This window comes from Pteropus medius, unplaced genomic scaffold (genome assembly GCF_902729225.1).
Source record: "Pteropus medius unplaced genomic scaffold, Ma_sr-lr_union100, whole genome shotgun sequence".
Classification (NCBI taxonomy): domain Eukaryota; kingdom Metazoa; phylum Chordata; class Mammalia; order Chiroptera; family Pteropodidae; genus Pteropus; species Pteropus medius.
This window is the reverse complement of record NW_024354911.1, coordinates 7,421,164-7,446,431: the sequence shown is the minus strand read 5'-3', so window position 1 is coordinate 7,446,431 and position 25,268 is coordinate 7,421,164. Positions and strand designations below refer to the sequence as shown.

The 25,268-nt window shown below is 35.2% G+C and overlaps 1 protein-coding gene and 1 non-coding gene across 2 annotated transcripts; one reads left to right on the top strand and one right to left on the bottom strand.

The window, feature by feature from the left end:
• Window positions 1-1,059: 1,059 nt before the first annotated feature.
• POLE2 (DNA polymerase epsilon 2, accessory subunit) lies at window positions 1,060-24,997 on the bottom strand. The gene is made up of 19 exons (XM_039856737.1): window positions 24,865-24,997; window positions 21,974-22,074; window positions 20,562-20,637; window positions 18,768-18,845; window positions 18,548-18,641; window positions 15,908-15,982; window positions 13,732-13,815; window positions 13,095-13,151; window positions 12,635-12,683; window positions 11,900-11,972; window positions 9,979-10,151; window positions 9,376-9,465; window positions 9,158-9,212; window positions 8,504-8,563; window positions 8,351-8,428; window positions 6,721-6,829; window positions 5,741-5,917; window positions 3,968-4,035; window positions 1,060-1,184 (listed from the first exon to the last, which is right to left on the bottom strand). The coding sequence occupies exons 1-19, from the start codon at window positions 24,930-24,932 to the stop codon at window positions 1,166-1,168; spliced, it is 1,584 nt and encodes a 527-aa protein (XP_039712671.1). The 5' UTR covers window positions 24,933-24,997; the 3' UTR covers window positions 1,060-1,165.
• LOC120597946 (5S ribosomal RNA) lies at window positions 10,334-10,452 on the top strand. The gene has a single exon (XR_005651478.1). It is a non-coding gene; the product is annotated as a 5S ribosomal RNA (ribosomal RNA).
• Window positions 24,998-25,268: the final 271 nt, after the last annotated feature.

Sequence of the window (25,268 nt, the reverse complement as noted above, 5' to 3'; positions counted from 1 at the left end):
CTGCAAAAGCTCATCTTATGGAAGCAATTATTTGTTAAATGAATGAGTTAATGAATGATAGGACATATCCAATTTTCATTTATAACTTTCTACCCATCATCTTTCATATTTAGCTCTATGGTTCTCATAATTGGACCAACAACCTTGCCATGTCTTATTTCATTGCCACTTTCAAGGTCCAAATTGTAAATTTTTCCAAACAATCCACTAGCTTTTGGACTTATGTCTTGATATCATCTTCAGTTTTCCCAGGCTGTTCTTGCAATTAAAATTTCTTTTCCTCAAAAAGCTAATTTTCATTAAAAGAAATATCTTCCATTCCAAGCTCTTTGCAATATTAAGGTCACACCTACATTTGAAACATTCTTTGTACCTCTAACAACTTCCTGTCATTCAGATTCATTTCTGGGCTATTGTTGCTAGCCATAAACCAAAAGTAAGGGAATGGTGTTGAGCGACTACACCTAAAATAACAAAACATGTTGCTTCAAAATAAACACGTCACCCTGAACATGCCTGATCTCATCTGATCTTGGAAGCTAAGCAGGGTCGGGCCTGGTTAGTTCTTGGATGGGAGACCACTTAGGAATACAAGGTGCTGTAGGCTTAATAAAATAAAAACAAATTAATCATGTCTTCCAAATGTAAAAACTGGGGACTGTGTTTTTCAATGCCTAATGCTAAAAGATAATTATGTACTGAGTATCACAATAATATCCAAAGGTCTTCACTATCAGAATAGATTCTGTGATTTGAAATTTAAACAGTTCGAAAATTGTTGAATATACTGTTAAGACTCGTATTAAAAACGTAAATTAGACTAAAACAATGATTCAAATATTTTAAATGTTTTTCTTAAAATTAACTTTAGCAAATGACAAGTATAGAAATAATGAAACTTCAATTTTTAAGCACATATGTATAATTAGATTATAGCTTTATATTTTTCATTTTTCTTAAGACTGCAGAAAATATTTTTCCTATAAAACTTTGTAAAGTACACCATCACGTTTATAACTTAATATCAAAATTTCATAAAAAACAAATTTAAAAAGAACATTCTAGAGTCTACCATAATTTTATTGTAACTTAATATCAGAATTACATAAAATATAAAATTAAGCATAAAACAGAATTTTGTTTCTTCAGATGGTCTTTAAGAATCTCAAAAACCTTGAAGTTTGCTGAAAATAGAAGATATTCATACAATTAAACATTTGGGAAATCTTAAATTATTATACATTTCTTAATACTTAGTTTTAGTTAATTTAAAAAACAGGTCAACACATGCATCTTGTTCCAAATTGAAAAGGTGACACAGATAAAAATAAGTTGGTCTCACACTCTATTTCTACTCCCTAGAAGCAACTATATATCTTTATTAAGATAGTCAAATCATATATATGCATGCATGTATATATATGCATGTATAAAGACACATACACAAATGGCAGAATACTATGAATACTATTCTACACCTTTTTTCAATTAGTAATAAATATAATTTTTCTAACTAATCCTTTAAAGCTTTAAAATTTAAGTAAATTAAGAAAGTTCTGAATAAGTATATATATTTAAATGGATATACATTTAAACTGTTTTGTTATTACAAAAACTACAATAAAAATGGCTGTACCTACATTTGTGTATAAGCCCAAGTACACCTGTAGGATAAATTCCTAGAAATGGAATTGCCCGTAAATGCGGTTTAGGTCTCTTAAGAAATCTTGTCAAATTGCCCTCCATAAAGGTTTTTACCATTTTTTATTGACCAACTATGTGTGAGAATGGGTATTTCTTCACTACATCACTAATACAGTGTTTTTAAACAGCTGTAATTGAGAGTACATGTTGAAACAGTGTTAACTTTATCTACTTTGACTACATTTCTGTGATTAACTCTACAATATGATTTCACAAGTATTCTAACAAATATATCTTAGAAACTAAACAGGAAGACCAAATTATTCCACTATATCTTGAAAATTTTTTGTTCTCAAAAATAAACATGTACCAACTTGTTTGATTAATCACTGAAAAGATTCCTCAAATAATCAATCTAAATTATAGTTTGGAAATTATGCCAAGGCTTTTCAGCATTCAGTCCACAGAAGATAAAGGAAAAAACTATATCAATTCAACAAACAGTATCAACTGCAAGTCAAGTACTATTGTGCCAGAAAGTTTTTAGAGGGACAGGCACATAAGTGACTTCTAATACAGAGTATTAAGAATTATCATAGAAATGTGTATTAAGTGCTTAAAATACAAAACAATTCTGCATGGCAATTAGGGAACATTACAAGAAGTATAACTGAAGTGTCTTGTGCTATCATAATAAATCTGTTAATTTCCTATTGTGGTTTATTTACTTATATTCCAGCTCATTAAAAAAAGAATATAAAATGGTTTGTAGAGATAGATTCTGCAGCTACAGAGACGGGCTGCACATTTGGCAGTGCTTCTTAGCAACTAAATGGAAGGGCGTCTATTAGATTTACAGTCTCCCTAAGATAAACGTAAACAGTTGCTTGGGACAGATTTCTTTTGTCCTGAGACCTGCTTAAAGTTCCTAGTACTGGTTTTCATAGCAGGGTAAGTTGTATACCAAATCTCAGTTCAGTAAAAGTTAATCGGAAGGTGGATAAAATATGCCCTGGCAGTGGTCACTCAATCCTGGGGTCACAAAATCAAATGTCCTCAGGGGCATCCAGGTGTTGACAAAAGTGTGTGGTGAAATAGAAAAAAGTGTCTGCCCTTACCTAAAGGCATTCCAAATCAATTATCTTATTATTTTTAGGATTCAGTGTGGTCTAGGTAAAGTCAAGTATGTGTCAGACTTATGGAATAGAGACTAGAATATCTGTGACCTTTATGAGAGCATCTGGTTATATTCTAAAAACTAAGCAGTGCCTGGAATACAGTAAGAATTGAATATATGTCAAATGAGTGAATCCAAGAATAAAACTTAGACTATCTCATAAAGTGAATGAACTTCAATCTTCCATGAGTACTGAGCAGCAAGAATAATGCATAATTGTTTTTTAAGAGATACATATAAGAAACTTAATCATGGGTTTAGGGTTAGGAGGCAGAGGTATTTTTCAAGATTGTACTTTTAAGCTTATTTGAAATTTATCATGTAATTGTGTTGACTTTTATTTGAGTAAATCTGTTAATTACCAAATAAATAAATAAATAAATAAATAAAGACAAATGGGTTGTGTTCGAGATTATATTCTCTAAAAAGAAACTGGGGTAATAGTAATTTGGTTACTTGTTCTTAACAGGAAGTAGGAACTTTTTCAAAATATGTTTGATTAAATGACAAGATCTCATGTAAGAATGCCTAAGTCCAAGGGAAATAGCATCAGAATGCATATTCATGGGCCCTACAACTAGAGAGCCATTTGTAAATGAGGGGTGAGATCCTGTAACTTAACATTTTTAACAAGGACCTAGAGGTTTCTGAAGCAGGTGGTCTATAGATCACCTTTTGAAAACCACTACCTAAGAGGTGATTATTCTTTCTTTTTCCTCCAAGACCTCTCCCCAGCTCCAACCCCTCGTTGTCACCACACTCACACTCAGCTCTCCTCAACTTCTTTGCTGCCAATTTGAAGCAGGTTACCTAGGTTTTGAGAATCAACCAAGTGGAGGGCAGGACTGACCTCTCAGAATAATAAGAACATTATCGGGAGTCAACCTATAAGGGAACTAGCCCAGCTTCACAGCTGGTCTGAGATTTCCCTCAGAAAACAGTTCTTGATCTATTTCATCACAAATGTGCCATAAGTACATACAATTCTATGTCACACAGCATGACCAAAATAATTTCAGCCTAGAACATTTCCAATGGGTAATTGCAGACATTTTTAAAAACCTCAACACACCTACAGAACATCTGATTTTTAGTAATGTAACACCAGAGACAGCTCCTTCTAGTTGTTTCTGAAGGTACACTTACCTATCTTCCACTGTCTTATTGGAGGGATAAAAAACCTTGAATGAAAATCCACTTCTTGGAAAAGAGCCCTTTGGAGAGAAAAATGCCTGTGAGTACATTTTTTATAAAAGAATCCTTATTTTTAAAATCAAATTCCTTGGTCATGACTTTATAAAGTTACAAGATGTGACTATAAAGTGGTGAGACAGGTTTTTGCTCGATCTTTACAGAGAGAAGGTAATACTATAAAATATCTCCACTTGAAGGAAAAATTCATTTAAATTGGCTAGATTGTCTTATGCTAACAGATATGATTAGACATGCTTAGGAGAGGCTATAAGTGTAAGAAATAAACAGTATCGTGTGATGCTAAATATGCATATAAGACAAACATGTTCAAGAAATCTTTCCTGTACCTCTCCTCAGTGAAAAATCCTGCCCCACTAATGTGCCCCCAAAGCAACCAAGCAGTAATCATACATACAACTGTCTGTCCACTATTAAACTCTAGAGCAGAAACTATATCTTATCAGTCTTTGTGTCCCTGGCACTAACTCAGTGTCTTGCCTATCGCAGGCATTCATTAATATGAATATCAAGAAAAGATGAAGCAATGTCAGAGATAAGTTTTGGGCTTGCCCAAAAGGTATAAATAGGTAAGAAAGATATAATGATGTTATAGGAGGTGGTTTACTCAACCTACAGGATGAAAAGGTAGAAAAATTTGGAAATAAGATGTTTTCAAATAAAGCATTAACTATGAGAACACCCAAACTGTTAAATTTAAATGAGGAAATAGCCTCACTGTGAAAGAATATTGGAATGTGAATAAAGAGTCTATGAAAATCAGGCCACGAATTTCAAACAATAAAACCAAATCAGTTGACTACGCTCATCCTCAGAGTAGTTCTCAACCAACAACAATTTTGGCCCCTAGGGGACATTTGGCAAACATCCTGTGACATTTTCGATTGCTACTGGCATCTAGTGGATGGAAGGCAGGGGCTGCTGAACAGGACAGTGCTCCACAACAAAGAATTATTTAGTCCATATTGTCAATAGTTCTGTGGCTGACAAACCCTGTCTTAGAGGAAGCTGGACATAATAAATGTGTGTTTGAGAAAAGCACTAACCAATAGAAGGTACAATGTTTCTAGAAATGACCTAGATAAAACAAAGTGGTAAGGTCTAAAATGAATAAGAATCAAGGTAGCAAACAGCATAAAATCCCTAACGAAGATATTTTGTTTGACATCAACAACATTTACGTGGTATTTATTCCCCAAATTTAAAAAGTCAATCATATTCTGTCGAAATTCTGAAGTAACTTCAAGATTCTGAAGCAATTTCAAAGTTCAGCATAAAAATAAAATAATGTGTGCCAATAAGAATTTTCACATTCATCAGGCATAGATTTTTGGGACTTGGACAATTTCCAAAACTCAAAATTCTCAAAGGACAAGTACTGTTAATATGTTTAAAGAGAATGTGATATAGGCTCTGAAAGCAAGTCCCAGAAAGGAATCCCAAAGTAAGTTACTTTGAAGGGAAAATACTCATCTGAATTTATAAGCTTTGGTGTTTTTGTTTGTTTGTTTTTTAAGAAAAAGTCACAATACTGTATAGTCACATGCTAAACTGAAAGTTTGGGAACTTGCTGTATATACCAAATTAATTCAATGTTTCATTAATAGTATATTTTTATTCCAACAGTAATTAAATACAAAATTTAAATTTAAAGAAATAACACTCTAATCTTGAGAAGCTACAACTATATGTTAACTACATTCTTACAGGATTTATGCAGAGGCATTCCGTGTTGGTCAAAGTGAAAGGATCATATTTATCTGCGATGACAAGTAGATCAGGCACAGGGTACACTCTCAAAGCATAGTCGTATGCCCAATACACTGGGGAGACATATAGGGGTAGAGGAGTCAGGTGTCCTTGGGATAAGATAGTCTTTACAAACTAAAAAGAATGATACAAAATAAACTTTAGTTCATTTGTTAAACTTAAAACATCTAACAATTTCAAATTAAATACTGATTATGCAAAGTACTTAAAAATTTTAAGAAATAATTATGAGAACTTTAAATCGTAGAACTTTGGGAAACATGGTTATGAAAAGAAATAAACTATCCTATATTAAGTAAAAATCTAAGAGTTTTCATTTAATACCATATACCATAAAAGCTGCTCCCCCAATAGTCATATTGGAGCAATTGTATTTACACCTGTGTAATAAACTCATTTACTAATTCTGCTCACCTAAAAATAATTCCATATCTTGAGTAATGCCAAAAATAGAACTTTAGCCTACATAAGCTTTAAATATAGAATACAGAAAATGCTCTGTATGATCTACTTCCATACTTCTCAAAGGGGGGTACATGTAAGCAGATATTGATAATTATATGTCAGGGAGCCTTGAAGCTACAAGATAAATACTGCACATCTTCTGATGTGGACATATCACAGGAAACATTTAATAAACATGATAAATGAACATTCTATTAAAAATATACATATATTTTAAAGTACAATGTTAAGATTTATGAGTTTTGAAAGCAAAACAGGAAGCATCAAAGAAATTTCCTGCTCATTCTGGGATTTCCTCCACCCATTAGGGGATATTTCAGTGAGAAAGCTGAGAAATTGACTAACAAAAATTAATGTACTGACAAACTTATGTTCAAATTATTTTGAACCATAAATAAACGGGCAAATTAAGGGGCTTAACAAAATTGTATGTAATGCAACATGCAACTTACATGATTAGGAATATCCAAATTGCTACTAGGAAAACGAACACAGTTTCTGCACATTTTATTCACTAAGTCTTCACGAAAGACAATAATTTCTTGTGTACAAAACTGAATTCTGAAATGAAAATAGTTGAATTTAACTTCATCAGAAAAAACTGTGAGGTAATTTAGAAGGCAAAGTACTTCAGAGTACAAAGCCATTCCTATTTCCCATTGTTTACCACAGCAAAAATTCAACGGGAATTTATCTACTCATCCATTCCACAGTAATTTATTAAGCTCTTAATATGTGTATGGTACTATTTTAGGAATGAGTGAACAAAACAAAAAGATCTCAGCCTTCATGTAGTTTACATTCTAATGAGGAGGATTGTCAGAGAAAAACTATAAACATGATTAATTCTGTAGTATGTTGGAAGATGATTACATGTATGGGAAAAAGAAAAAGGCTAATCTGTGGGTAGGGGTCTAGAAGGCTGGAGTATTAAGATGATTAGAACAGGAGAAGCTCATAATGAAGTTTGATTTGCGCAGACTTAATGGAAGTAAGAGAGGCAGATGAAGAACACTGCAGGCAGAGGGAACATGTATAGCAGAAGCACTAAGACGGGGCATGCCTGGCACATTTGAGAAACAGAAAGGAAGCTGTAGTGACTGGAATAAATGAGATGTAGCAAAGGAAATAGGCAGATTACGCAGGGCCCTACTGCAAGGATATTAGCTGAAACTGAATGACACGAGGGGCCTCATCTTTCAGCATCAGTTAGGGACCTTATATTTTAAAGGATAACTCTGACACAGTGTTAAGAACAGACTATAGAAGGACAGAGGTAGAAGCTAGGTACCAACTAGGAGGCTACTCCAGTAATCCAGAATAGAGAAGATAGAGGGTTATAGAGGTGGAGGTATAGAGAGGCAGCCAGATTCTGGATATATTTTGAAGTCTTCCTTCAAATTTTTGAAGAGCTTCCTGAAAAACTGCATATGAGAGAAAAACCAAAGTTTTTGGTCTGAGTGACTGGAAGGATAAAGGTCCCATGAACTATGAAGAGGAAGGCTACAGAACAGGTTGGGAGCTGACAAGGGAAGAGGAAGATCAGAAGTTCAGTCTGAAGCTGTCCATTAGACATCCAAGGGGCAATGATTGGTAGGCAACCAAATACGTGAGCTAGAGTTTGGGATAAGGTTTGAGATGGATATATACGTTTGGGGGTTGTCAAACATAGATGGTATTTAAAGCCATAGGACTGGATAAGGTCACTGAAGGAGTGACTGTAGGCAGAAAAGAGGAGAACCAAGGGACTAAGGGTGTTCCATCAGAAGAGCCTGTGATCACAGTGAGTGGCACATACATTAAATGTGTATGTAATCTTTTCATTCTTCTATTCTCACTTTTCTTAAAGGATGTGTGATGACAACCTATTTTTAAATCTCCATCCGTTATTCAAGCTTCGAAATGCATCATTAGTGAATTATTTAAATATAATTAAAAAGATTTCAAAGTTTTGAGAAACCTAAAATAAAGAGAAATTTTATGTTTATCCCATAACAGTCAAAATTCTGAGACAAATTTTAAGAATTAAATTAATTTTTAAATGAAAGAAAGAAAAGCATAATACAAAATTCTAATATTTACCTGCAAGGATTAGTAGTAAAAACCGAAAATGGTATTCTTTGTCTGAATTCATTAGTGATGCTTTCAGCAAGTGGTGGCCTATAAAAACAATTTATGTAATGTATTTTTTAAATTTTACAAAATTTTCATTACAAAAATTTGAATAGAACTTACCTTGGTAAGATGGAACCAAATCCAGGATCCTCTGGACCAGGTACAAACACAAAACGACTACTGTAGCAAAAATCAACATAATTCACTTTTTAAAAAATATTGCAAGACTATCCAATTTTCTAAAAACAAGTTACCGCTTTTAATTAAATAATAAATTTAAAAGGTTTTTAAAATTTTATGCATTTTAATAAATGAACACTAAAAGTCTCCAAACACCATTCAATAGCCCTTCTGCAATGATCGACATGATGGACAAGGAAATGTTCTGTATCTTCACTGTCCAAATACTGAGCGCTTGAGCTGTGTTTAGTGCTAGTAAATTTTAAATTTTATTTAACTTTAAATTTAAAGAGACACATGTGGCCAGTGACTATCATATTGAAGAGCACAATTCTAGACACTTAAGAATAATATCACCAAGAAATTCAAAATATGGTTGAAGTTATCACTTATCCTTTTAATACTTTTCACTATAAATCTCTAGTACAGTAATATACATTATCATGATATGAGGATAATTTTATCTCTTAGCAGTACTAATTTTCTCAAATTTTTCTTTCATTCATTTCTTAATCACTGATATCAAATGTAATTCATTTTTTGTTTTATAAACAAAATTGTTTAAATAAAAAATATAGTAGTAGAAATCATTACCTTTGGTGAATACTTGGATATTCACATATTATGTCTGCCAAAGTTTTCAGGGAATCTAAAATTTTAAAGGCATATTAAGTTTAATTTGCATATAATGCACATAAAAGTCAAATTACATTTGATTAGATACAACCCTGCATCTTTTGAATGAAATTAAAATGTAGATTTCTTGTTAGTTTATATAAATGTAGAACACTTATTCAGTAGACCCTCAATACCTTTCAAAGCTTGAACTTGATTTGTTCCATATGGTGCAGATGAAAAATTGCCACACAGAATAAAGCAGGTTGGAGGTACTGGTGAATAACCTAAAAATAAGAGAATAAATGAATATTACTTTTCTAGTCTAGAAATCAGGTTAAAAACACCATAAATTGTTAATAAAAACAATATTTTAATAACATTACTTAAAAGTAATAGTAATAACAGTTCCATTTACTGAACAGTTATTATGTGCCAGGCCCTGCAATATCCCTAGAAGCTGAGAGACATTATGTAACCTGCCCCAGATACTGGGCTGTAACTTACACCCAGTTTTGTCCGACTCCAAAGCCCAAGCTCTTTTCTACTCTTATACTATACTTAGGACTAATTTTTAGTCATCGTGAATACACACACACTTATACACATACATAGTTACTTTTCAAATGTAAATATGTAATTCTTTAAGATAAATTCATTTAAAATATCTCATTGCTGAATCAAGGTTTTTTTTAAAAAGAGACTACTCAGAAAGATATATATATATTTTAAAGAACTGAGTTTTAAAACATGACCCCTTGTAAGAGCTCAAAAAAGGACAGGAAAAAAATGAAACCTACCGGAAAACATGGTGTGAAGTTTTTCCAACACTTCTACTTGGTCCAACCAAACATCAGATATAAACACAAACATGGCATCCTTATTCTCATCTTCCAGTTGTTTTAGTTTTGCAGAAGTCTTCACAGATGTATTAGAAGGCCCTCCAAAAAAATTAATATTTCCATAGTATGCCCTAGGTAATTATAATGTAATTATTATCTTATATATCCTGTTGGAGATAGTTTTCTAATAATTTTATAAATTTAAGTTTCTATCTAATGAGCTTATTTTCCCATCAATGTAAAATAGTACCATGAAAATGTACTATTTGAAGCAAATGAATTTATTGAAATGTTCTAAAATGAGAAAAGAAGAGTCTACGGCCATGCCACCCTGAACAAGCCCAATCCCATCTGATCTCGGAAGCTAAGCAGGGTTGGGCCTGGTTAGTACTTGGATGGGAGCCCACCTAGGAAAACCAGGTGCTGTAGGCATAAAACAAACAAACAAACAAACAAACAAATGAGAAAATACAGTAAGAAATAGTAGATAAAATTTTTAATAGGCTATATCTGTGTCTTTTAAAATTGACTAAAGCAAATATTCAAAAAAATAATTCCTATGTAGCTGAAAACAGAAAAGGGTACTCAATTTGAACAATATCTAATAAGAGTGCTCAAAAAAAAAAGTGCTAACAATTTTACCAAACAACTCCATTTCTAGTAATTTCTTCTAAGGAATTAAGGATGTCTACAAAGGCTAACCTACATCCCCAAATTGTGAAAATTTGGACGTTTACTGCGACTAGCCCTTAGGGTAGAGGGCTTAGCACATTGTGAGCACTCAGACATGGTAGTTGTTATTGTTGCCACCAATTATACTTGGCATTTTCAAAGGTATGATCTTCAAAGGCTTGTGTTCTTAGTGTGACCAGCACTTTCCCCTATATTACTTCAACAGGAAGAGGAGCTGTACTGCAAAAGTGGCTCTGCCAGTGACTCAGGCAGGAAACATGGCCTCTGCACCTGAATTTATATAGGTATCTAAGACTAAAATTTTAATCCTTAGACTTCTTGAAATCTTCAACATTATCATAGAATCTCATGATTAGAAGGCAACTTTAATTCCTCCAGAGGTAGCAAACTCAAATGCTTACAGGCTTCAGGAAGGAAACACTAGATAACAAAAAAGCAGCCAGCTGAGGCTGACTAGGTATGAGCTAAGGTACACACATGCTCTGCCCAAACTGGGCCATCACTGTAGCAGAGCTGTAGCCAGATAAGAATTCAGGCACCATGTTGTCAGATCTGATGGTTCAAGAGAACTCAGAAATCTAGACTTTTATGAAATCTATTTTAAATGCTGGAAACTAACTGACAATGTGTTTGACTACCTCAAAGGGGAAAGAAAGGTCTGTAAACTACATTTAACCCACAACCCACCAGCTACAACTTTATACCATCATTCAGCCTCTGCTCAAATACCTCGAGACAGGGAACTCATTCCTCTCAGAACAGGTCCTTTTGTAATAGCTTTTATGTTATGATTCTTTCACTTATGTTAAGAGCTAAAGAATCTGCCTCTTGTAACTTCCACTCATTAAAATACAAAAATAAGGACTTTATATTAAAATGGGGATTATATTCTTCTAAGTGTTTTCTTATCTCCCATCTCAGTTGAACTTCTTATCAACCCCATGTAGACAAGTAAAACAGGTAAATTGGAAATCTTTCCCAGTTAAAGCCAAAGTACAGTGATGTTATCAGAACTAATCTGTAGTGAATCCGCTAGTTTTCAGTCACATATAATGCCCTGTCTTCTGACTCCTGTTTTCCATTGCTTTGCATTCTGACACAGAGCCTGAGGCCTTATAATAATCTTATATTCATTACTGCCAGTATTACAAAATTCCTACAGTGTTTAAGTCAAGCATTTTTATACCTAGTAGTATTAGAGGGTTCAGTGGGTGGAAATCCAAAGGCATTGACATGAAACACCTGATCTTCAAACCAACCTGAAAAAAACAAGTAACAAATCACTTTCATTTGTGCAATTCTCCTGCTTGTTTGAAAAGACAAAACTATGGAACACAAAGCAATAATGCTAGGCTATCATCTCATCCCCTATCAACTAACTACAGAAGCTGCCAGTCTCACTGAGCTACATAACAACAGATCCAGAGATAGTCTCAGTTCTATCTAGGAAAAAAAAAAAAACTCATGAAACAGAAATAGATTCAGAAATAAAGCTTTTCACTTTTTTATTTCACCATACAGAGATAAGGTACGCAGATTAGGAAATGTTTCATTACAGAGATAAGGTACGCAGATTAGGAAATGTTTCATTTTATGACCCTATGTAAAATCTGAGTTTTTAAAATGTTATTGAGATCTAATACATGTATCATACAATCTACCCTTTAAAAGTATATAATTCAGTGGTTTTTAGTATATTCACAAGGTGTACGACCATCACCATTAATTTCAGAATATTTTCATGACTCCAAAAAGAAATCCATGCCTATTAGCAGTCTGAGAGTTATCTAATGTTGTCAAAAGTATGCTCTCATAATCAATGTTCTCCCAAATTATACCACATTAATATATTTTAACCAATGTTAGAAATGGTTTTACTGTAGAATGAAGAGGAAAACAAGAAAAAAGGATACTGACTTACCTTCTGCTAAGACAAAGCATGACTCTGTGTATAAACCACTATGGAACTGGTAAATAACAGTTGAGGAAAATAATTTTATTCCTATGTTTGACGTAGTGATAAAGTCTATATACATTCTGGGCCCAACAGGACTTCTAAATAATAAATTCAAAGACTTCATATTTGAAACTGACTAGATCATAGCTTTAAATATTTTAGGTTTAAATGTCCCAATGACTGATTCTAAGATATAGCCTGGTAATAAAAATCATTCTTAGCATGTTAAAAACTTCCTCAGTGATTTGTCTGGATTATCCAAATAAGAAGGAATTAGTTTTTTGTCTCTATTTAGGATTCTGTCTCTAAATTCCTACACCACCACCATATCAAAGTTGCCCTGGGAACCCAAATTGCTAAATTTGAGAATGATATATAATCAATTTCCCTAACTTATAGATTTAAAAAAATAAGTGAAGGATATAGCTTTACTCAGATCCAGCTGTACTGTTCCCGTAGGATCTTCCAGAAAAAATTTTCCCTAAAAACAAAAGAAATATGCCCACATTTATGTAAAAGTGAATAGTAGGCCAAAATAATTTAAATACTGACAATTTTGACAACAGAATACAATAGAGAGTACATACAATGCATTTTAAAAAAAAAATCAATAATTCCTAGTGTTAAGTTTTTCCATTTACTAATCTAGTGACCTTAGACTAATCACTTAATTGAGACTCAGACTCCCAGTTATCTGAAGAATGACCACTGAAGATCAAGAGATGGCAAGAAGGACACTTGCTGGCCTCGCCAGGTGGCTCGCCTAAGAGAGTCAACAGCAATTCCAAGGGACCAGATGCGGTCTGTAGCTTTACTTGTTCAGAAACTCCGTACTGTCAGTTCAAACAAGGGCACTGGGGGACTAATTTCAGACTATGCAAACTGGTGGCTGGTATAAGACGCTTGTTTCTTATGTCTACTCAGGAAACCATACACAAATGAAAAGGGTACTTGGTGACTGAGGTAAGAGCCTTCAATGAGGACTATGTTCTTGTGCCCTCAGTAGAAATGCTGTATGTGACCAGCAAATAAAAGTTTGATGCTTATTAAGTTTAACTGACCTCTTTTAACTGTGTTATCATTCCAAGAACAATCACATCTCCGATTTTGGATGTGCTGCCCAATAGGGTTTCTATTGTTTTAAGCTAAAATAAAAGAAAATAAATTATTAAAGACTAATAAAAATGTGTTCTTTTAATAAACCAATCTTTTTATAAATAAGTAAATTTAGAGTACACATTTCAGTATTTATACCTATTTCACAGTAAAAAGTTAAAACTTAGAAAATATAATTTTATCCTACAAAAAGCTTTACAGAATTGCTGGATAAAGGGTATATAATTTTTCCTTTTATAGGCATTATCATGTAGAGCTCCTTTTATCTTTACCACATAATGGTTTTTACTACAAAGAATACATGTTTACTACAGAAAAAAAATATTTAATATAGAGAAGAAATAAAGGCATATATAATCCCCTCATCCCATAATAATTATTGTTAACATTTGATATTGGAATTCCGCTTAACATGAACCCAAAGCAACACAGGAGTAAAATGTACATTTAAAATAGTGTTTATTTTTTTTATTTTTTATTTTTTTGGGTGGGTCAAGTACTTTATTTTATTTTTGATTAAAATTATTGAGGTGACATTGGTTAATAAAATCAAATAGGTTTCAAGTGAATGTATATTTAAAATAGTTTTTTAAAAATGAAATATTTAGGGATAAATCTGAAGAAAAAGATATGCAAGACCTGTATCCTAATAACTGGGTTAGGTAAACATTTCTTAGAAAACAATGCCAAAAATATGACCCATTAAAAAAATTGTTAGTTGTACTTCAACAGGATTAAGAACTTATGTTCTTCAAAAAGACAGCTAAGAGAATAAAAAGACAATTTACAGACTAGGAAAAATAGTGAAATTCACATAAAATCAATCAAGTGAGCAAGCAACTGAACAACACAGGAGTACAGAGCTATAAGAAAAAATTCCCAAGGGCACCATTTTTGCAGTCTATAAAGGGAGATCACCACACAGGTACTATAAATGGTAATTCAAATAGGCTATGTACCACCAGGGAAAGATGGAAAAAAACAATAAATTGTTTAGTTAAGGCTTAAAGTTACTTTGGCAAAGAAGAGAGGAGAAACAGTGCTTCTGGGCTATGGGTATCTGAGTTGCCATAGGAAATTTTATTCATATATATATGAAAACACACAGAATGGTCTTTAGTAGGGAAATATAAGTAATGTTACTTTCCAAAATTTAGTGCAATTTTTTCTCTTAATAAAAGCTAAAAGCAGAAACTGTGAAATACCATAAATATTACACTGCTGTCACTGAACATGAATTTAAGCATTATCTGGTATTATCGTTTTAGTACCTATCAGACTGCTTAACATCATGAATTCTGATCTAACATGATAGAGAATTTGATAAACCTTACAAGAGGCTGGGCCTCTTCAGAACCCATTTGGAACCTTGAAGAAATGGTGAAGCAATGGTGGGGACAGAGATAGCTAAGGATTACTGCCCTTCCCTTGCCCCCCTCCCCGCCAGCAGGGTTCTGCATGCCAGGGAGGGGAGCAAAAAGCCAGAGACTGACAGTGCCTAGGTGTGTTGCTGGAACAAAAGTGATAGTGCCGTTTGGTAATTACTTTCCAAGGCATAAGAGTATAAAGTGGAAGGAGCACATATGAAAGCAAACATTCTCCCTCTCGCCTCTGCTAATTGGATCCCAACAGCCCTGTGACCTGTCTATGCTCTTTCATTGCATAAATATTGATTCCTTAGCACCTTAAGTAGTCTTCATTCTACCTGATACAGTGTGTTTTAGCTAAAGGAGTGAGTGGTGGTCACCAGACGGCTGGGCTGAGCCAGGACCTGTATTTTGGAGTATGAATGAGGGCAGGAAGGGCAGTGTTGGGAGTTGGTCAGAAAGTCAGTATAGCATAGGGAAATGGACCAGGTCTGTGTTGGTGGCCAGAGACTATCTGGGGGCTACCAGAGTCTCAGGACCTGCCCCAAAGAAGAAAGTAGTTGCTTCTATTAGAGATTTGTAGGACCCAGAACACGAAGCATGGACTTTATCAAATAGCAGGAGTGCACAGGTCAGTTAGCTAGTCAAACAGTTATTAGTGGTTCATTTTTCTTAAGTAAAATAAATTAGAATAAGCAATAAATATTAAACTTGTATACTTACAACCTTTAAATAACTAGAATAATATTCTAACCTGGAATTTGCTTCCGCTTTCATCAGGGTGAGAACCTATTACCGGAGGAGTGAATAACTCATGTCTATGGGTCCGCTATAAAAAAGAAAGATTCATGTGAATTACTGACGCCAACATTTTAAAACTAAGATTCATTAAAATAGTACCCTAACAAAACATGTGTCACAAGAAAGAGTTATCAGAGCAAAGGAGTATTCAAGAACTGTTGTAAAGTTTAGTACAGTTAGATCATGATGTATGTCAAGTACAGTGTCAGAAAAGGCAAGAGATTAGTTGGAGCCTCTGTTTGGAAAACCGCCCCTTTCCCACTGTTGTTAGTCCATGCAGTTTAGGTAAAGCTGGTGCCCCTTCCCCCTTCTATAGACAGCCACCAAGGCTAGTGAATCAAAGTACTCCACCCGCTTGGCCAGTGAATGGTTCAGGATTGACCAAGTGCCTTAAGCTGGGTCAATAAAAGACTATTGCTAGAAATGTTGGAAAAGAACTCTTTCCAAGAGTTGCTAAGGCCAACTCTGTCACCTCATAGGGAGAATGGAAAACAAAGATTTTGAAGTAAGATAATGATAAAAATGAGGCTCGGCAGGATTAAGTGACACACCTAAAATAATATAGTAGGCTTTAAAACATAATTAAAAAAAAAAAAGAGAGAGAAATGTGGGATTTACTGAGCATTTCGTCTGTAGCAGAGGAAATAAACAAGGAGTTTTCAGTTTGACAACAGGGATAAGCATCCCAAATGCAAGCCAGGGCCAATTCAAGTAAGTGATGTAGGGGACCTACTAAGTAGTAAGTGGTTTAAAGCAGGAAGAGACTGCAACAAACTGGAATCAAGAAGAACCTCAAAAAAGAAGAGGAATTTGAGAAGAGCATTCCAGAATTAAGAGGGTTTCAACAATAGAGATGAGGAAAAAGTAGTCTAGACAGTGAATAGTATAAGAAAAGTCACCGAAGAGTGGAAGAAACAGAAACAATAATTCCATACTTCAGTTTTGGATCCAGCAGAGCATGGTTAGAGGAAAAGTAGATATTAGACCAAAACTGTATGACAGATCTCAAATATTAAGTAAAATTTGTATCCAATGCACAGTAGAATTCCTTGAAAGACTTCTGTGCAAAATCATGACATGATCAGAGCTACATTTCAGGAAGACTAATCTGGCAACATTATGTAGCAATAGAAGCAGGAAAGAATAGACATCCTCAGTGTTTATTCTCTTCAATCACTGCTTACTCCTACTGAACATCCTCTCTTGCCTGAAACCTTCTTGTGCTTCTGCCATATAACACCACCCTGGCCTGGCCCCCAAATTCTCTCCTCTTCCCTTTTCTATTGCCTCTCCCTCTTATGATCTCATCCCTGCAGTTCCATCTATTACTGTAGGCAGATGCCCCCTAAATTTCTCTCTACCTAGATTTCTTTAGCTCCAGATGTACATTTTACATGATCCTACTAGTAACCTTAACTCAAATGTTTAAAACAGAACCTGCCATAATTTTCCTCAAACATTCTCTTGTTCCTATTTGTTAACATATTACCATTATTCTACTGTCATACTCTCTCAGACTCAAAACCTTAATTATCTTTGAGTCTTTACTCTCTCCCTTCTCCTTCACATCCAACTAGCCATCATGAATTATGGCTTCCACTGCTCCAGTGCTGTCCCCTCTGTTTACTCCACTTGCCACTTCCTTCATCTTGGTTATCATTTATGCCAGAACTAATCCTGTAAGTCTTCTCTCACACCCGAATTCATCCTAATATCTGCTGGAAGAGGAAGTGTTCAAAAAAATCAATTCTGATTGAGTCTCTCTGGTAATACAAGGCTCCCTGTATCAGGAGAACCGAGTCTTAACTCCTAAGAGTGGCATTCAAGGCACTCCATGAGTTGGTTCCCACTTGCCTTTCCAAACTTATCCCATGCTACTCCTCTTCATGAGACTTCCTCAACACAAAGTGGACTAACTGTTCATTATTTGCTGGACAGAGTCCATTTTTCCTTTTGTTATATCTCTGTTTACACTTATTACTGCCTTTACCCCACTGTTACAAGATCAAAGTAATAAAAGCCCATGTTAAATGCCATAGTTTCCTTGAAGCCTTCCCTGATTTCTCCACCGAATGCAATTTTTATAGCATGTATAAAATTTTATTTTATATTTTATTTATGCAAATGTCTTTAACTTCATAGACTATAAGCTGCTTGAAGGTAGTATAGTGTAGTAGGCAAAGGTTGGGCTCCAGGGTCAGACAGACTGGATTAAAACTCTGTCTCTATTCACTAGATGTGTGTGATCATTGCGTAAGTTACCAAACTTCTCTAGGTCTGTTTCCTCATCTGTAAAATGGGAATAATAGCATTTATGCATACATCAATGTTGTGATGATTAAATGAGGTAAACAACGTCTGTAAAGTGATAAACGGTGTCTGATATATCAAAAGTGTATAATAAATGTTAGTTACTAATTTTATCATCATGATTGCTAAGTATCTTTTTTTATTTCTGTATCCTTAGTGGTCTCAAAATAGAAAGCCCAAATAACAGTCTACTGAATGACAAACTTTAGACTACAAAATTCCAACCTTTAATTATCCCTGAGTCTTACCTAAGCTGAAAGTCTCTTTTACTCCCACAACTTACCTGGTGCAAAATGGTGTATCGTTCACGAAACAGCTCTGCTTTATCCCTTGCTGTTCCAAATAAATTTGGTGCAGGGTGGTTGGTCATTAATAGACTAGGAAAAAAAAATGCCTATTTATGACTATCATAATACACAAAGGTAGGACAAAAATGAAATATGAGACCTTCTGAAAAAAATGTACATTTGAAATTAGCTTAAAAACAATGATGAAATACTTACGGAAGAAATTTTTTTCTTTCTGAATTGTAGATAAAACGTGGAATATCAAATGCTCCTATGATATTGAAAATATGTTCTCTGAAAAACATCCCACAAAAACATAAACCTGATTTACTTAAACGTAAGTATTCTTACGTTTAATAACGAATATGAAAACTTGCATTATCATCTTATGTCTTACATACATACATACTTCTTACAGGTCATATACACAATTTCTTATAGTGTCAAAAATAATACGGGGGTCAAATTTTTAGCTTGTGCATTTTCCTCTCTAGATACAAGAAAGCATTGCCAATACTCTCAAGCAAACAAAAAAATTTAGTCAAGTTAACTTCAAATTAAGAATGTATTGTATTGAAAAAGAGCATTTATGTATAAAACAGTCACATCTGAAAGAAATCTCTCCCCATATGTACTACTTTTATGAACTACAATATTATTAAAGGATATGATTCATTTCCAACAATTTTTTATTTCAAAGTATTATGCAAAAGTATCCTAGAAAAAGATGTAAAATAGATAAAGAACCCCCCAAATTCTGGCCACATCCTTGACACTTACAGAGTTAGAGAAAGAAAATCAACAAAATAATTTAACTTTCAAATACTGTTAAATTAATAGTACTATTGCATAAATATTCCAACAAAATCTTCCCTAAAATTATATCTGTTTATCTCTGAAATTGAAAATGGTCAAAAAACATTCATGCTACCATAATGGTAGCACTAAATATACAGTAGCAGAGAATCCTGGACTTAAAAGAAAACCTAGAATCCATGTATAGCTCCACCATTTTCTAGTGGATCAATCTTGGCAAGTTATTGAACTCATTGTGCCACTTCTTTATCTATAAAAATGAGAACCTCCCTCTTGTGCTATAATATAATGACTTTCTGACAACTGAAGTTGCAAAGACTGTTTACCATTCAGCCCCCACTGGACCTTTACAGTGGCTGACTGACTGGAGCATATAAACAGCTAGAGAGAAACAACTGGTAACTTTATGATTATAATCCTTCCACTTCAATACAATCATTTTGAATTCTATTGAAGGTTTTAGAGAGACATCACTGTACTCTAGTATCTTAAATAATGAGTTCCCAAGGATAGAGTTAAAATTCCTCAATTTCTCTATTGTTTCAGCAGCTCTAATTTCTGACAGGGAAATAAAACCCAAAATAAGAGTAATGATTCCTTTCAATTATCTCTACTGCCCTAAGTAGAAGAAGAATTGTTAAAGTTAAAACTGTCTCTATCCATTTCCTCCCAGTTAAACTCTCTGAATTTGGAAAGAAGTATCATATTCAAAAGGAGAAAACAAAGAGGGGCACTCAGGGAAACAAAATCCAGAAAAATTATTGCCATATAAATTCTTAAGTTCTAATGAGACAAGGGAGAGTCGTAAAACTGAGGTTCTATCCTCATTTGCTATGGTGATGTGACCCCAATCAAGCCATATAACTTCTCTGGGCTCAACACTTTCCTAAGAGCAAAAGTCAATTATACTTCTGGATATTCAATTCAATTCATTCATAACCTACAGAATATAAAGTTGGGTAAGAGGCAAATGCAGTCATGGTACAAACATAATATTCTGAAATCCTAGGAAAAAACTGTAAAGATGAGTCATTTAATAAGGTTTATGATGCAGGCTATCACTTAAAAGGAAACACTAGGAAATAAGCACTGTAGAAATGTTGACTGCTGATTAATTTCTCCAAGAAAATAATTTAAAATAAACACTCAATTACATCTCCAATGTGGGGGAAAAGTTCATTTTTTTCCACATACATAGTTTCATCTACTGACTGACTGCATTCCTGGACCGCTGCTTCCACTACAGATCGTTCAATCATGTTGGATGACACTGAAAAGAGAATTTCAAAGTCAAAATTTTAAAATAGGCATAAAAATTAGTTCTTTCCACACATAGCTTTTTTCCTGCAAATAATCTACAGATAACCTGGAGATTCTCATTACGTAGTTTTTTAGGAGGAAAAAAGTATTAGATCAGAACATTAACAAAAGCCATACCTCAAATACCTTAATTTCCTATACTCAAATACACTTGTAGTGCCTTAATACACAAATATCTTACTGTTTCGTAATATAAATTCAGTTATAAAAACATTTTTGTAAGTTCCTTAATAAGATTTCATTAATATAACTTTTTATCATAAGTGCTATGTTTTAATAGCCATGATAGTGGCAATAACAGCTACCACTTATTAAGCCCTTAATAAATGTGTGGCACCAGGCTCAGTACTTTATAATCATTCTTCTATTAGAGTTGTTTTATGAGGTTGATGTTCATGAGCCCATATTTTACAGATGGGGAAAGTGGGACTTTGAGAGGTTGAATAACCTGCCTAAGAACATAGCTTGAAGGAGTAAAGAGCAACGCAAACCCAAACCTGATTCTAGACTGGGAGTCCTTAACCACTTTGGTATGTTCTCAAGCAAAAAACCAGGTACCATCTTAATTTCACTAACACTGATTTTCTAAATTTAATCATTCCCTAAATTTTCAACTCTAAAGGAATTATTTAAAGCAAAGGTGTATTTAAAATTCTGCCTTTAGAAGTGAAAATGAGATGACAGTAATGTCTTCTATACCACAGAACATGTTTCTTCCTATATAATTGAAGGAGCTGGCATCCACCCAACATGAGAGCAGGCTACACCCATTTCTCTCCTTCAGTGCTCTAGAAACACTAGTCATTTTTTTTAGACATTTTTTTTATAGGAGAAGAAAAATTCTCCTTTGTAGGTCCATATTTGTGACAATAGGTTAAGTACTTAACAAAAAGATCCCTAAGGCTGAAGCAAGAAGGGAGTTAGTCCTGCTCACTTACTTTTTTTCTCCCCAAACATTTAGGAGTACCTAACTTAAATAAGAAAAAGTAATAGGCACACAGAGAGACAAAAGTAACCACAAAGGACCAGGTCAAAATGAGAAGTTAAGTGCAGAAAAGATGGCAGTGACAGTTCCAAGAAGGGGAAGAACTAAAAGAGTCTCTGGGGAATGTATTAAGGTTCCAACGAACTAGAGCTTACCCCTTGGGAAGAGTGGCTACCAGGGGTGTCTCGTAATGCTGGGGCAACTTAATACTGAGTCCTCAACTTCCACTTAAATCTATAAATCTAGTTGAGGATGTAGAAGTATATTAACAATTTAAGAGCTATCAGAAAATGTTACTTACAGGGTTGCTTTTCAACTGCATCAATGATCTTTTCCAATGCATCTTCAAGCTCTACTTCGCTGATAGACTGAAGGGCTTCTGTGAGGTACTTAACAGCTTCACTGAAAGGAAAGGGAAAGAAGAGGCAGGTCATTGGTAATTAAGGCTAAAAGTTTTATGGCAAACACTCATCAACCTGGCATTGAAACTGAAGATTCACTCATTCCTCCCTGCACTTTCTGAACAAATTCTTTCTTCTATCCCCTGCCAACATAACTGCTCTTAAAGCCCCAAATCACATTCTTCTTTTAGGGATCCTAGACCAGCTCTACCTGCTGTAATCTTCCCTTCCTTGTGAAATTGTTAAAAATCTCACTTATATATACCTTAGATCTGATACATTACATTAGCCTTGTATTATTTATTACCTTATATTTAAGGCAGGAGTCTATCTGCTTCAGTGTCTGAGTATAACAGCATTAATTTGACAATGCAGTTACTTAAAGTCAATTCCAATAATTTCATCAGTTTTCAATTGTAAAGTTAGAAAAAAATTAGGCTAGAAAAAACTCTGACATTTGAATATAGTCATAGAAGCATATTAAAATCACATGAATATCTCCAACCAAAAAATAAACTCAATAAAGTTGAAATTTTAAAATTATATGAATCTCCAAATTTAAAAAAAATTTTAAATTATTTAAAAACCAATTGAGCTCAGAATGAATACCATCTACTTAAACAATTAGCTAATTACATGCCATTCTATCTGTAACTCACAACTTTTCATTTTATGCCAATCCTATTGTTATAGTCATCACACTAATTGTTCTATATCTTGGGTTGCTTATTGACTGTTTCATGTGTGGGTGTTGCATCTCCCCAATTTATTATAGATGACGCTCCCTGAGAGTGCTAAGCACACTGAAGGTGGTCCACAAATATTTAATGATGGAGTCCCTAAAAATCACACACACTTTAGGTGAATCTTGGGACAGCTTTAGAATAGACTAAAGCCCATAAAGCCATACAAGATATAGGCCCTGTCAAATCTCATCAGGCTTATCCAGTATCTCTGGTTTTCCTGCTGCTCTCCTGCCTCAGGGTCTTTCCCTCCAACTCTTCTCTTCACCTAGTCAAGTCCTGCTCCTCCTTTAACACTCAACTCAAATCACTTCTTCAGTAAAGCCCTTCCTTGACTCTAGAGCCATTTATACACCTGCTTTAACACTATTATAGCACTTCTTTCCTTGAATACTTTTCACGATAGAAATTAAATAATTGTGAATTTACAGACTTCAATGACAGCCCCTAATAATTCATGACTCCTGGTGTTCACCATCCATCCTCTTGAGTGTGGGCCCAACCTAGTGACTTGCTTCTAACAATAGAATATAGCAAAAAGTGATGGAATATTTTACTGTATTGTAATTTTACAAGTAAATTTTATGTGACAAGATGTCACTTCCATGATTAGGTTACAAAAGAATTCCATCTTGCTAGGTTTGATGAAGTAAGCTGCCATGTCCGGGAGGCCCAAATGGCAAGGTACTGAAGGGTGGCCTCTAGCCAATAGCCAATAGGGACAGAGGCTCTCAGTCCACTAATTCTATTGGAACTGAATACTGCCAACCACTGAATTAGCATGGAAGCAAATCCTACCCAACTGATATTTGAGATGACCCCATCTTGACTTCAGCCTTGTGAGAGACCTGAAGCTGACTACCCAGCTAAGCCTATCTGAACTACTGACCCACAGAAAATGTAAGAAGTATGTGCTGTTTTAAAACTCTAAGTTTTGAGGTAGTGTGTTTTGCAACAATAAGTAACTAAAACACTATTTGCCCCCCAAGCTCCACAGTATCTTACTCTCTCATAACCTTGCCCCAGCCCAGTGCTTAGCAGCTAACAGATTTCAGTGTGTTTCTGACTGAATTAGTCAATGGTTAATATTAGGTCAGATTCTAAGTGAAAAGAAAGGAAAAGTAATCAATCAATGGCTCATATTTTCAAAATGTCAGGGATCAACTGAACAAAATTCATTATTTTCTCCCAGAGCATATCCACTCTTGCCCTTGTTCAATAACCCAAAAGCAAAGTTAAACGTCCCATAAAACTCATCATTACAAAAACAAAAAAACTGGCCACACACAAAATGAGTAATCAAAACCTGGTATACAAAAGCATATTTCATCTGGCAAGTATTCAAATATGTAAATACTGTCATCCTTAAAAAAAAAAAAAAGATTTCATGAGAAAAATCTTGGAAAGCTTCATTCCGTAGGTCCTAGAAAACAAAGAAAGGGCCAAGAAACCTACCAGAGAAGTTCTAAAGGAAATCTTTGTGGAAAAAAAAAAAAGACCCAGAAGGAGATCTAGGAACTTGCTTCAAACCTACTCACTTTTTAACTTTCCGGGAACTCTCTCTGGAATAATACCTGATCCGAAATTAGGAAGGCTGGAAGGGCCTACAGTTTCTATAACATATAAATTGACAGCTATTGACATGCACATGGGGCTTTCCCGGGTATCTCATCTGAGGTCTCAATAACTACGTCAAGTAACGCTATGCTTCCCATTTTGCGAAGGCAAAGATATTGACGGGCTGAGAGCTGTCCGAGCCACAGAGCTAATAAACTACTGCTGCGACACAGACCATCCCTTCTCCGCTCGGTTTGGCATCTGCAGGACGAGAGCCTCTTCCCGCCAGGGAGAAACTTCAACTTTGCGCGAACGTAGGGGAAACCTAAGATCACCGTGCCAAAAACACATTTTGCTTCTTAGAGCTTTTAAAGGGTCTCTGTCATTTAAGGCCAAATCCCCTCCCGGTGTGCGGCGCGTCCCGCTACCCCTAGCGGCAACCTGGCCTTGACTCTCCCCTCCCGCCCCGCAAACTGCTGGGGCCGACTCACCCGCGGAGCAGCAAGCCCCGCAGCTTGAAAGCGGAGAGCGCACGGCGCCGTAACCTCTCCGGCGCCATGATCGCGTTTTGGCGCCACGGCCACGGCTCCGCCCCTTCCTGGGAACGCCCCGCCCCCGCCCTGGCCGGGGACTCTCGCCGTCTGTCTGCGGTCTGTCTCCGCCCTTGCTCCGGTGCGCGTCCAGCCCTGCGGCTCCTGATACCTGGTGGGCTGCAACCCTGGACAAGGTAGGCTGAAGGTGGAGACCATGGTGCACTCCTTCGTTGCCCGGAGACGGAAGGAAGAGAGCGTCCTTCCCTGGTCTCTGGCTGGGAACGTGTTTCCCTTATCCCAAGCGCATCGCCGCCATCGACCTTCTGTGACTCCGGTCAGTCTCACTCCGCGCCTGGGGTCCT